The sequence below is a fragment of the Mesoplodon bidens genome, assembly GCF_964165515.1.
Source record: "Mesoplodon bidens genome assembly, chromosome: 20".
NCBI classification, from domain to species: domain Eukaryota; kingdom Metazoa; phylum Chordata; class Mammalia; order Artiodactyla; family Ziphiidae; genus Mesoplodon; species Mesoplodon bidens.
Window position 1 is genome coordinate 28,068,459 of NC_138181.1, and position 12,446 is coordinate 28,080,904.

Genomic DNA, 12,446 nt, shown 5'->3' on the forward strand with positions numbered 1-12,446 from the left:
TTGGTCACAGATGTCCCACCCCACAGATTTTCTGCCCTCACTTTTCAGGAGTCAAACCCAGCTGTGTCTCAGGCAGACAGAGCAGGGGGCGGTCTCTGACTCAGCACCGGGTGGTGGTACCCAGCTGGTCAGAAGGACAAAGACCGAAGTGAGGACGAGAAGCAACAAGGAAATTCAACTTAAAGTTCCACTTAAAGTGCTGTATGCTAAGATGTAGAGAATGGACTTGAGGACACAGGGAGGGGAAAGGGTAAGCTGGGACAAAGTAAGAGAATGGCAAGGGCATGTATACACTACCAAATGTAAAACAGATAGCTAGTGGGAAGCAGCCGCATAGCACAGGGAGATCAGCTCGGTGCTTTGTGACCACCTAGAGGGGTGGGAGGGAGATGCAAGAGGGAGGAGATATGGGGATATATGTGTATGTATAGCTGATTCACTTTGTTATACAGCAGAAACTAACACAACATTGTAAAGCAATTATACTCCAATAAAGATGTTAAAAAAAAGTGCTGTATGCCAAAAGATAAAGGTGCACACCAAATCTGGCTCACACAATCTGCACCCACATAATCATATTCAAAGCTTATCCACTCAAAAGGGAGCAGAAAGTTAAATGTGACTCACCATTTCATCCTTGTTGGAAATCAACTGGGAGACATGTTTTTCTTCCTCTTTTATCATCAATTTCTCATACAGGTCACTGACAATAAATGAAGGGTAATACCTATCCTTCAGCGTCTCATAAACGTCTCCCTGGATTTTGCAGAACACTTCGATTCCTTTATTTCCTACAAGACACTGCTGGATTTCTTTGTAAAGTGATTTTTCCACAGATATTTCTTTGCTCTCCACGAAGAAATTCTGGTAAATTTCACCAACTAATTGTGGAATTTGGTTCTGAAAAGACAAGAAGATGAAGAAAGTAAATAATACCATCTCCGAGAAAAACTATTTTCTTCTGAATTATCTGCATTTTAAAGGTGGAAGGGAGACATGTAGAATGTAGGATGAGTGTGCAAAGGCTTTTGTGGGCACATTCAGGCCCAAGGGGTGAGTGTCAGACCCTGAAAAAACAACTGGTTCCTTAAAAGGAAGACTTTACGTTGAACAGTTAACAAATGTAATTTCTTTTTAATGCTGGAAGGAAAAAAATAAGAATGAGAACAGTTCTCTTCTTGCAGTGGATTCCTTCTCATAAATCTCAGTTCCACAGGAATACAATTGATCAGCTAAATTCAGTATGACTTTTTCATGTAGTAAAAATAATTAGAAATGCCAACTTCTCACTCCAGAAGAAAGTAAATATAATAATTGTATAATTAGGGCTTCCCTGGTGGCGCAGTGGTTGAGAGTCCGCCTGCTGATGCAGGGGACACGGGTTCGTGCCCCGGTCCGGGAAGATCCCACATGCCGCAGAGCGGCTGGGGCTGTGAGCCACGGCCACTGAGCCTGCGCGTCCGGAGCCTGTGCTCCGCAACGGGAGAGGCCACAACAGTGAGAGGCCCGCGTACCGCCAAAAAAATAATAATAATAATAATTGTATAATTAAAGACAGCAAGAGAAATATTCTTCAGAATGATGACTTACTACATTGTAATCAAGCTTGTATTACACAGCTTGGTCTTAAACAAGGTCTCTGCCTAAGTGTACTAATCCTAATTCAGAAGTGCAAACATCTAACATAACCTTTACATTTCCGCTACAGACAACTTATTAACTCTAGAAATGTTATGAAGAGTCTTCGACGGTAGCAAAAAATGAAGACAAACGACTTAACGAATATTATGAATATAACAAGCAATCCTGAAGTTTTACATCCAAATCAGTGTTGCTAGGTCAAAATATAGCTATTTGAGGAAGCTATATCCTCTTACTGCATTGACATTTTTCAACTTGTTTTCAGTAGTTTAGGAAAATTTTTTAGATTGCTCTTTTCAATATTCCTCTGAGAGCAGCCAAAAGTCAAGTTTGTAGTCAAGTCTGGTAAATAAAACATGTAATAAAGTTGGCAAATATAATATTGAGTAAAATGAGGTAATTTGTGGCTTATAAATTAACAATGAAAGACATTCCTAAGAATATTTAAAAATACTATGAGACTGGATTTATTCCTTAACCAAAGTAGTTTGTAATTTATAATGTATTTTAAGTTGGTATTCAGCCCTAGCAACATTCATATGAAGTGCAAATGAGTAATTTAATGTACATAGTGCTGTTTATGCTTACTTTAATAAGCCTCTCAAGAGTGGCATGGACATATATACACTACCAAATGTAAAATAGCTAGCTAGTGGGAAGCAGCCACATAGCACAGGGAGCTCAGCTCAGTGCTTTGTGTCCACCTAGAGGGGTGGGATAGGGAAGGTGGGAGGGAGACGCAAGAGGGAGGAGATATAGGGATATATGTACATATATACCTGGTCCACTTTGTTTTAAAGCAGAAACTAACACACCGTTGTAAAGCAATTACACTCCAATAAAAATGTTAAAAATAAATAAGCCTCTCAAAATGCATGTATTATATATGTTGTACATATTGTTATATATGTTTTTAGACATATATATATATACACACATATATATTTCACATTCTTCAATTTAATTCTTAAATATATATTGAGAACTTGCCAAGTGCAAAACACAATGCTTATTGTTGGGCTTTGTGCTGTAATAGGCATCTGTAACCAAAAATTATTTTTTGTCTTCCTTAACACAATCATATTTTAAATTAAATAAAAGGAGGACAGTTGTGTAAAATGTGCACATTATGATATTAAAAATAATAAGGTTATGAGATTGAAGTCTAGGTGGTAAGACCAAATTTATTGTAACAGCCATGTGGGTAATAAGTATACTCCTTTTTTATAATGGGTTAAAAAATAACTACCTGAAACTAAATTCAGTAATTGGGGCTATTTGTAAATCTTTTTTCCTTGACTACACATTCAAAAGCACTTTTTGTAAAAATGAAATCTAACTCTATTTACCATTATGGGCTAGAACATAATGCCGATAATATATTTGGTTTAAAGTATTCTTTTAATGTATCTTATCTTACAGCTTGATTGAGAAACACATACATACTGCCTAACATACAAGTTTTCATCAGCTAGTGATGAATATTCCTTTGGGCTTATATATCCTACCTTGTTAGCATTCTTTAAATATTCCACAGACTCCCAAAAGCTAATCAGAGCTCTCTTGTCCGTCCTTTCCATGTACGTTCGAAAGTGCTCTCGGTAGGAAGTACTGGCCAAGATATCTTCGAATTGAAGAATCTATGAAGGGAGTTTAAGAGAAAGTTTTTAAAAAACAAATTTTAAATATCAGTTTGCTTTAACTTCCAATGGATTAATTTCTACATTCAGGAAAAAATGTCTCATTTTCTAAGTTCATAGTCAATGTAATACAGTACCTCTCTCACCTTCCTAAATTCTAAATTTAAAAAGTTTATTGAATATTCAAAATGCACATATTCAATAAATACCAATTTTCTATTAATCATTCACTCATTCAGCAAAAGATTTATTTGGCATCTACTCTGTATCAGGCACATTTCTAGGAAATGAAACAGACAAAAATCCCTGCCTTATGGGATGTATTGCTAAAAGCAATCATGCAAATAATAGAAAAAGTGAAGAGAAATATATAAAAGACCAGGAAGCTGGAGCCTAATAATTTGGCATTTTTGCTTTCCATCCTATTTTCATATAGCTGAGGAAATCTACAAATGATTTCATACCTTGTCTTTTTGTTTATAATATCACATTCATTAAAAAAATCTTTTGTATGCATCATTTTAATTGGCCCATAAAACTACTGTAGAGATGTATCAAAATTACTCCTTTGTTTACTATTTTGAATGCTTACAGAAAAGAATAACCACTATCTGAAGACACAGTGAGATCAATCTTGAGTATGGACTGCTGTAATATGAGAAAGCAGATGAGATCATAATTCATGACTCAACTAGGAGAAATGCCTCAAATTAATTTAGAAGGAATTTAACTCCTATATCCTTAGTTATTAATTAGTAATAAAAATGATGTCTATGTATACTGCAACGAAAAGAAAACTTACATTTAAGATTTTTAAAATTAATATTGTGGCGATTGGAAAAATTTCAGAAATGTTACCAGTTAAGATCTTTCTAAAATCAAGTGCATATGATCAATGCATGTTCAACTCTTTCTGCCACTGACAACAAGTCCTCAATCTGTTTTGTGGGCAGAAAGGGGCAGGCATTTTTCTAACAACTTTTGATAACTAAGTAATCAAAAGTGATCCCTTGCTACAGACCATTAATATTTAGGATTTAGTTTACTAACTTTGGGAGACCGTAGCATGTATCCTCACTTTATGTAAACCTACCAGTGAAGCATTTTTAGGTACAAATCCTAACTGTACAGGCTCCAAAGAAGTCTGAAGGGCTCCCATGTCGACTCTGGCTAGGAATGACCGATCACTCAGACAGCAATCCATTTTTAACATGGGGAGGACCCGAGCAGGAAAGACTCTCAACAACTCTAAGCAAGTCTTCCCAGTATAATTTCATGGATTGAAATGAATTTCAAGTTAGATACAAATCCACATATTGGCAAAATCAAGTCCAAAACATCTTCTAAAATATTAGCCACTTTTAGATTCTTTTACTGTGTCTTATGAACACCCTTATGTTTAGTTCTAAAAGTGCAAATATATACAAATAAATGACAGCAAATATATCTCAAGTCTAACTAAACATCTGATGTATCTCATATCTTAGCTGGTGAATTAACCAAGTTCTCCACTCCATTTGTTTTCTGTTTTCTCTTGAAGCCTGCATAAGCCTTTCACTGATTCACACCTACACTAACGGTGTGGGTCTGGGTGACCAGGATAAGGAGACTGCACACCTCTGGGTCAAATGTGTTAACGTGAGATGAACTCAATCTCATTGTGTTAATTTGAGATGAACTAATCCCAGTAATCCTGAGACTGTTGCGTGGAAGTGGCAAGAAAAGACTGGGTAGGTCCAAGTTGACACGACTGCTAAATATATGATTAAAAAAATATATATATATAGACAATGTAATACCAATGAACATTTACTAAGGGCTTCCATATAGCAAACACTGTGCTCTTGCATTAATTTCCTCCTGTTGGATCAGCACGTTTCCTTCTGTCCTAAGACTTCTGGTAATTCTGGGAGGGCTGATGCCACAATCAATAATCTCTGGGCAGAAGACAAAAAATTGTCCTGGTGGATGTCTCATATGCCGAAGACCATGAAGTATTTCAGGCTGGAAGGCGGCCTATGAAGGCAGATTGTTCTTTATTCCCCTCAGGGATTTTTATTTACTGCTTTTTCACTATCTCCCAAACCCACTGGATCTGGTTTCATGATGCGTACTCTATTAACTTTGTGTTATGTTTTGTGTGTATTACCCCTTGACCAGCAGGTTAATTTTTCTCTAGGAAATATATCCCCTGAGCACTCAAAAGGACCACAAGGCCTAGAAGAGTAAGTAAGTGTGCTCTTAAAACACCCAACATGTTCCCAAGAGGGACCCAGGCCCAAGATTCTCTAGCTGCCGAATATCTACGATACACTCAGGAGACCATCTACAGCGTACAATGAGAACGTGGAGAATTAGGATCTTGGGACTGATGTTTTATCCTAAAAGGAGAGATCACAATTGGATTCCTCTTACATTTATAACATCACTAAACATACCCCCGAATAATTACTGCCAGTAATAACAAGTGTTTATTAAGTGCTCATTATACACCAAGTACCATACTTACTATTTTATGTGCATTATTTAATTTAATGATTATCATGCCCTGCAGGGTATGTACAGTTAACCCTACTTTACAAATAGAGTACAGAGAGGCTAACTAACTTGCCCAGAGTCAATCCCCAGCAGACCTGGGATTAAAAGCCAGGCTTTCTGATTCTGTAGCACACCTTCTTAACTATAATAAAATACTTACTCTCTTTAAGAAATTACCTGATTTGTATTCAGGCCAAAAAATTTAGCAAACTAAAAACAGTATGGAAGTCAAGAAGGAAAGATGGACTGAGAGCCCTACAAGAACTCTGGGAGAAACAAAGTCAGGGAACCTTATCACATTCAAGTGCAGCGTCCTGGGCTACACTCAGATTTGAGAATCAACCAGATCCGGGTTTTTATCTAGTTCTGCCTCTTCCTATCCACGTGGCCTTATTAGGTAATTTACTTAAACCAACTGTTTCTTCCCCTGTAAAATGGGGATATGGAGTACATATTCACAGCACTGTGTAGAGAGCTAAGTAAAATAACCTATAATAAGACCTTCTACTTCACTGGTGGTAATTTCTATCCAACTCGTAGTGAGTAACCTGACTAAGCCCTTGAAAATATAAATATGCCCCTCTGGGATTGTGGGAGGGCAAAAGGGGGACAGTAAAACACACACAGGCATGTGCGCACACACGCACCCCACACCAAGAAATACAGCTACTGGACTCATAAAAGTAAACATGTGAGTCTATGTTCTGGAATATATGTCTTAGGTTAAATACCAAGAAGTGAAAAGATGGTCTATGTGATTAAACCCGTGTTCATAACAAATACGAAACGGCAAAACTACAAAGTTCTACCTTCTGGCTTTGAGGCCCTTCCCCCTCATCTAAGGGCCCATCCTCTTGCTGGTTGTAGGCAGGGCCTCCCAGGATTCTGATCCTCTTCTCACACTGCTTCTTTGCCACAGTCAGTTGGTTAATGTACCTTTTCATGTTCCTGGCCCTCAGGAGATCAGCCTTCATGGCAGCAGTTTCTTTCCCTTGAATGAGATAGATGGAGAGTATACATTCAGAGGACAAGGTACAAAAGAGGGAGCACAGCAACTGTGGGCCAAATTAATGTCTGCTGTGGTACATTCTGAGCAGCAGCGGGTACTAAGGGACAGCCACTATGGAAACAATATGAAGGTTCCTCAAAAAATTAAAAATAGAACAACCATATGATCCAGCAATTCCACTCCTGAGTGTGTATCCAAAGAAAAGGAAAACACTAATTCAAAAAGATATATGCACCCCAATATTCATAGCAGCACTACTTACAATAGCCAAGATACGGAAGCAACCTAAGTGACCATCAACAGATGAACAGATAAAGAAGATGTGGCACACGTATCTATTGCGTGGGCCAAAAGGTTGGTTGGTTGGTTTCCGTAAGGTGGCTCCAGTAGCACTTAGTTGTCTTTAACTTCATTTGAAACAATTTCGTTAGATTGTCACATCAGCGTGCACTAAAAAAAAGACGTATCAAGATGGGTGAATTTTTGTGTAGCCATTTTAATGTTGAAAATGGAAGAAAAAAAGCAACATTTTTGGCATATTATTCTTCATCATTTCAAGAAAGGTAAAAACACAACTGAAATGCAAAAAAAGATGTGTGCAGTATATGGAGAAGATGCTGTGACTGATCGAATGTGTCAAAAGTGGTTTGCGAAGTTTTGTGCTAGAGATTTCTCACTGGACGATGCTCCATGGGCGGGTAGACCAGCTGAAGTTGATACAATCAAATTGAAACAATAATTGAGAACAATCAATGTTATACCACGTGGGAGACAGCCAACATACTCAAAATATCCAAACCAAGCATTGAAAATCAATCGCACCAGCTTGGTTTTATGTTAATTGCGTTGATGCTTGGGTTCCATGTAAGTTAAGCAAAAAAAAAAAACCTTCTTGACCATATTTCCGCATGCAATTCTCTACTGAAACGTAATGAAAATGTTCCGTTTTTAAAACAAATTGTCACGGGCGATGAAAAGTGGATACTGTACAATAATGTGGAACGGAAGAGATCGTGGGGCAAGCGAAATGAACCATCACCAACCACACTAAAGGCTGGTCTTCATCCAGAGAAGATGATGCTGTGTATATGCTGGGATTGGAGGGGAGTTCCTCTATCATGAGCTCCTTCCGAAAAACCAAACAATTAATTCCAACAAGCACTACCCCTGACTAGACCAACTGAAAGTAGCACTCGACAAAAAGCGTCCAGAATTAGTCAAGAGAAAACACATAATCTTCCATCAGGATAACGCAAGACTGCATATTTCTTTGATGACCAGGCAAAAACTGTTAACAGTTCGGCTGGGAAGTTCTGATTCATCCGCCGTATTCAGCAGACATTGCACCTTCAGATTTCCATTTATTTCAGTCTTTACAAACTTCTCTTAATGTAAACAATTTCAATTCCCTGGAAGACTGTAAAAGGCACCTGGAACAGTTCTTTGCTCAAAAAGATAAGTTTTGGGAAGGTGGAATTATGAAGTTGCCTGAAAAATGGCAGAAGGTAGTGGAACAAAAGGGTGAGTACATTGTTCAGTAAAGTTCTTGGTGAAAATGAAAAATGTGTCTTTTATTTTTACTTAAAAAACCAAAGGCACTTTTTGACCCACCCAATATATATAATGGAATATTACTCAGCCATAAAAAGAATGAAATTTTGCCATTTGCAACGTGGATGGACCTGGGGGCTATTATATTTAGTGAAATAAGTCAGACAGAAAAAGACAGATACTATATGTTTTCACTTATATGTGGAATCTAAAAGAACTAAAACAAACGAATGAATGTAACAAAACAGAAACAGACTCACAGATACAGATAATAAACCAGTGGCTACCAGAGGGAAGAGGAGTATGGGGAGGGCCAACATAGGTGAAGGGGATTAAGAGGTACAAACTACCAGGTATAAAATAAGTAAGTTATAAGGATATAACATACAGCACAAGAAATATAGCCAATATTTTATAACTTTATATGGGGTATAATCTATAAAAATAGTGAATCACTACGTTATAGGGCTGTCTCTGGACTGCCCATCCTGGACACTTCGTATGAATGGAGTCACACACTACGTGGTCTACGGTGACCAGCTTCTTGGACACACTGGGTAGCTCCCTGCTCGGGGCTTTACTATCCATCCTCTCAGCCTGGCCCTTTCATCCCAATGGAATCTGCCTGGCTCAGTTTCCCGCCCCCTTCAGGTCCCTAGTTCAGGGTTCAGGGAAGACCTCCCCAGCCACTCTCCTTCTACCTGCAACCTCCACCCTAAACACCAGTCTTCTCCCGTCTTTCCTTCTCTAGCGCAGCGGTCCCCAATCTTTTTGGCTCCAGGGGCGGGTTTCGTGGAAGACAGCTCTTCCGCAGACGGGGAGTAAGGGGGTGATGGTTCAGGCGGTGATGCAAGCAATGGGGGGCAGCTGATGAAGCTTCCCCGCTGGCTCGCCGCTCACCCCTTGCTGGGTAGCCCGGCTCCTGACGGGGTTGGGGGACCCCTGCTCTACAGCACAACTGCCAAACTGCATATTCGACTTAGTTATCCTGTATGTCCTCAAACAGGTCGCGTTTTGTCTGTTCACACGCTGTTGTACCATCAGCACCTACGAGAGTGCCTGTCAACACATGAGGGACTCAAAAAATGTGTTGAGTGGATGTACGATCTGTGTCAAATGTTACCGAGAGGTCAACACAACACAGCTAACATTTTGCTGAGTGCTTGCTGTGGATCAGGTATTGTGCTCTTTCTAGAACTCTGGCTGTGAAGGAGAGAACCAGGGTGAGTCTCCTCACCTCCCATTCTTCAACTTACTCTGTTATGGTGTCTAGCCCTCCCCTCCATCAAATCTGCTGTGGCCAAGATCACTAGTGGACCTCCACATCAAATGCAGTAGACAGTTGTCAGTAGAGTCTGGAATCAGACTACAATTCGGGCTCTACCACCACGAGCTACATGGTCTTAGTGAGACTTTTTAAAAATTTAATTTAAGGGGGCTTCCCTGGTGGCGCAGTGGTTGAGAGTCCACCTGCCGATGCAGGGGACGCAGGTTCGTGTCCCAGTCTGGGAGGATCCCACATGCTGCGGAGCGGCTGGGCCCGTGAGCCATGGCCGCTGAGCCTGCGCGTCCGGAGCCTGTGCTCCGCAACGGGAGAGGCCACAACAGTGAGAGGCCCGCGTACCGCAAAAAAAAAAAAAAAAATTTAATTTAAAAACATTTACAATGGGCTTCCCTGGTAGCACCGTGGTTAAGAATCCACCTGCCAAAGCAGGGGACACAGGTTCGAGCCCTGGTCCGAGAAGATCCCACATGCCGCGGAGCAACTAAGCCCGTGCGCCACAACTACTGAGCCTGCGCCCTAGAGCCCGCGAGCCACAACTACTGAAGCTTGTGTGCCACAACTACTGAAGCCCACGTGCCTAGGGCCCGTGCTCCACAACAAGAGAAGCCACCGCAGTGAGAAGCCCGCACACCGCAACGAAGAGTAGCCCCCGCTCGCCACAACTAGAGAAAGCTTGCGCACAGCAGCAAAGACCCAACACAGCCCAAAACAAATAAATTTATTTTAAAAAGAAGAAAGTCACCTCAAAAACATATACAATGGTTTGTTTCCTTAAGTGACATAAAAACGGTAAGCGCTGAGCATTTCCTTGTGGACAACAGACTGGCTTTGCATACACACCTGAAGGCAGGGAAGGGCTGGGTTGAGGGAAGGCATTTTTTTTTTTTTAATGGGCAAGAAATGAGCTGGTTTTAATGCTGATGAGCAGGAACCAGTTAAAAGAAAAAACGGTGACAGATGGAGAGTGGTACCCAGTAGACACCTGAGGAGGCTGGCTTTGGGAAAGGCCACCTCCTCCACTGTGGTAACACGCAAGGCACAGCGATGGATGCAGACACAAGCAAATGGGGAGCTGGAGCAGTTCCCTTTCTAGGTTCTGGTTTCTGGAAGTGGGGAAGGAGGTTATCTGCTCAGAGGGAGGTGTGTAAAAAGGGGGAGGGGATAGAGGCCTGAGGAAAGTGGGCAAAGTGTGAAAGCCACTGTGGAAAGCGGAAGAGCAAGCTCACTTCAGGAACGCGGCGGGGTTGTTTCAGGTGGTGTCCAGGGCCGAGGCGACCTCTGGATGTGTATAAACCTTCCTGGGCAGGTCAGAACACACCTGACTTAGACTGGAACTGGCGACAACAAACTTAGACAACAACTGGTGTTGTGTTTCTTGGTGCCCCTGGACACGGAGTCTAAGTGAAGTTTTACACACCTAGGGAGACCTCCAATTCCCTAGGGTGGTCGTCACCGCCCTCATGTCACAGAGTCAATCGTGCAGATGCTTATAATAGCGCCTGGGCAGGCTGAACAATCAACTGGAAAAACTCAGGCAAGGACCACAGAACACTGTCTTTCAGAGCAGCTTTTTCTGATATTTATCACCAACGGTCATAAGCAGACTTCAAGTCAGCAGTCAGCCTCGCTCAAGAGGGTCTGTCAGGTATTACAGGGTGTTTTTCATACATGTGCTGAGGAGACATTTTCATTTGACTTCAATGATGGTTTCTCAGCATATCCTATTCTTGGCTGACAGAGAGGCCCTGACCAAAGAACTTAACTCAGCACTCATCTCGAGAGGAAAAAAGCATATTTCAGAGCCCCCTTAGTGGGAAGACAAAAGTAAATGTAGTGTGTCCCCAAATTAGCCTATTGCAAACTAAAACTATTCATGTGTGTACCTCAAGAAATACATGCTGGGAATAGTGAATTTTTCAGAAAAGTTTTCATTTATTTTTCTACCTCCAAAGCTCATGTTATTTCCATTATACTTAGATTCTAAGGAGCTTAAACTACTACAGTTATATTCCGCTATTCTGCACTGATTACAGTTATTTTAAATAGATTTAAAGCATATATCCTTAAACTATTTTGCATTGGTTACATTTACTTTAAACATTCTAAACATATATCCTTAAATTCTAAATTTTGTACATAACATTTAAGCTACTTTAAAATTGGGGGACAAAAAGTTGCCTTTTCTGGGCCTGTGAGCCATGGCCACTGAGCCTGTGCGTCCGGAGCCTGTGCTCTGCAACGGGAGAGGCCACAGCAGTGAGAGGCCCGCGTACCGCAAAAAAAAAAAAAAAAAGTTGCCTTTTATAGAATAAACCTAGACTGCAATTTTAATTTTGGGTTAAAACAGACTAATAAAAAGGAAGATATAGAGAAAGAAACTGACACACATTTAACAACAACCAAATTCTTCTCCTGAGGAGGCTTAAAAGTCTTTCTAAAAGGACAAAAACTGAGGTAAATTCCAAAGGGAAGGAAGAAAGAGAATAAACCTTCTCCTAAAACCCAGCTGCAGAGCTGAGAAAACATTCTGGAGTCCTGCCTGAATGTCCCCTGCTCACGTGAATGCATTCTGTTTGTTAAGGGCAAGACAAAGCCATTGTCTGATGACAAAGCTTGTTGCTAACAAACGCTACGGCAACTTGTTGCTTAGACAATTCTGTTTATTTTTGCCTCAGAAAACCAATGCCATGTTCAGGGCTAAATGACTAACAGGGCGCTCCTGCAGCGCACGCGACTGCCATGCAAAAATCCCAGTAAATCCAGCGATGCAGATGAATACACT

The 12,446-nt window shown here is 40.6% G+C and overlaps 1 protein-coding gene across 5 annotated transcripts in view; it reads right to left on the minus strand.

Annotated features, from left to right (window-relative positions):
• The window catches only part of SNX25 (sorting nexin 25), a 114,967-nt gene that overhangs the window by 26,553 nt on the left and 75,968 nt on the right, over nucleotides 1-12,446 (minus strand). For all 5 annotated transcript variants that reach the window (XM_081220843.1, XM_081220842.1, XM_081220841.1 and 2 more), the window contains exons 7-9: nucleotides 6,629-6,810; nucleotides 3,150-3,281; nucleotides 628-900 (exon numbers count right to left, since the gene is read on the minus strand). In XM_081220843.1, coding sequence (XP_081076969.1) covers nucleotides 628-900; nucleotides 3,150-3,281; nucleotides 6,629-6,810 — 587 coding nt within the window. The remainder of the gene's footprint in view (nucleotides 1-627; nucleotides 901-3,149; nucleotides 3,282-6,628; nucleotides 6,811-12,446) is intronic.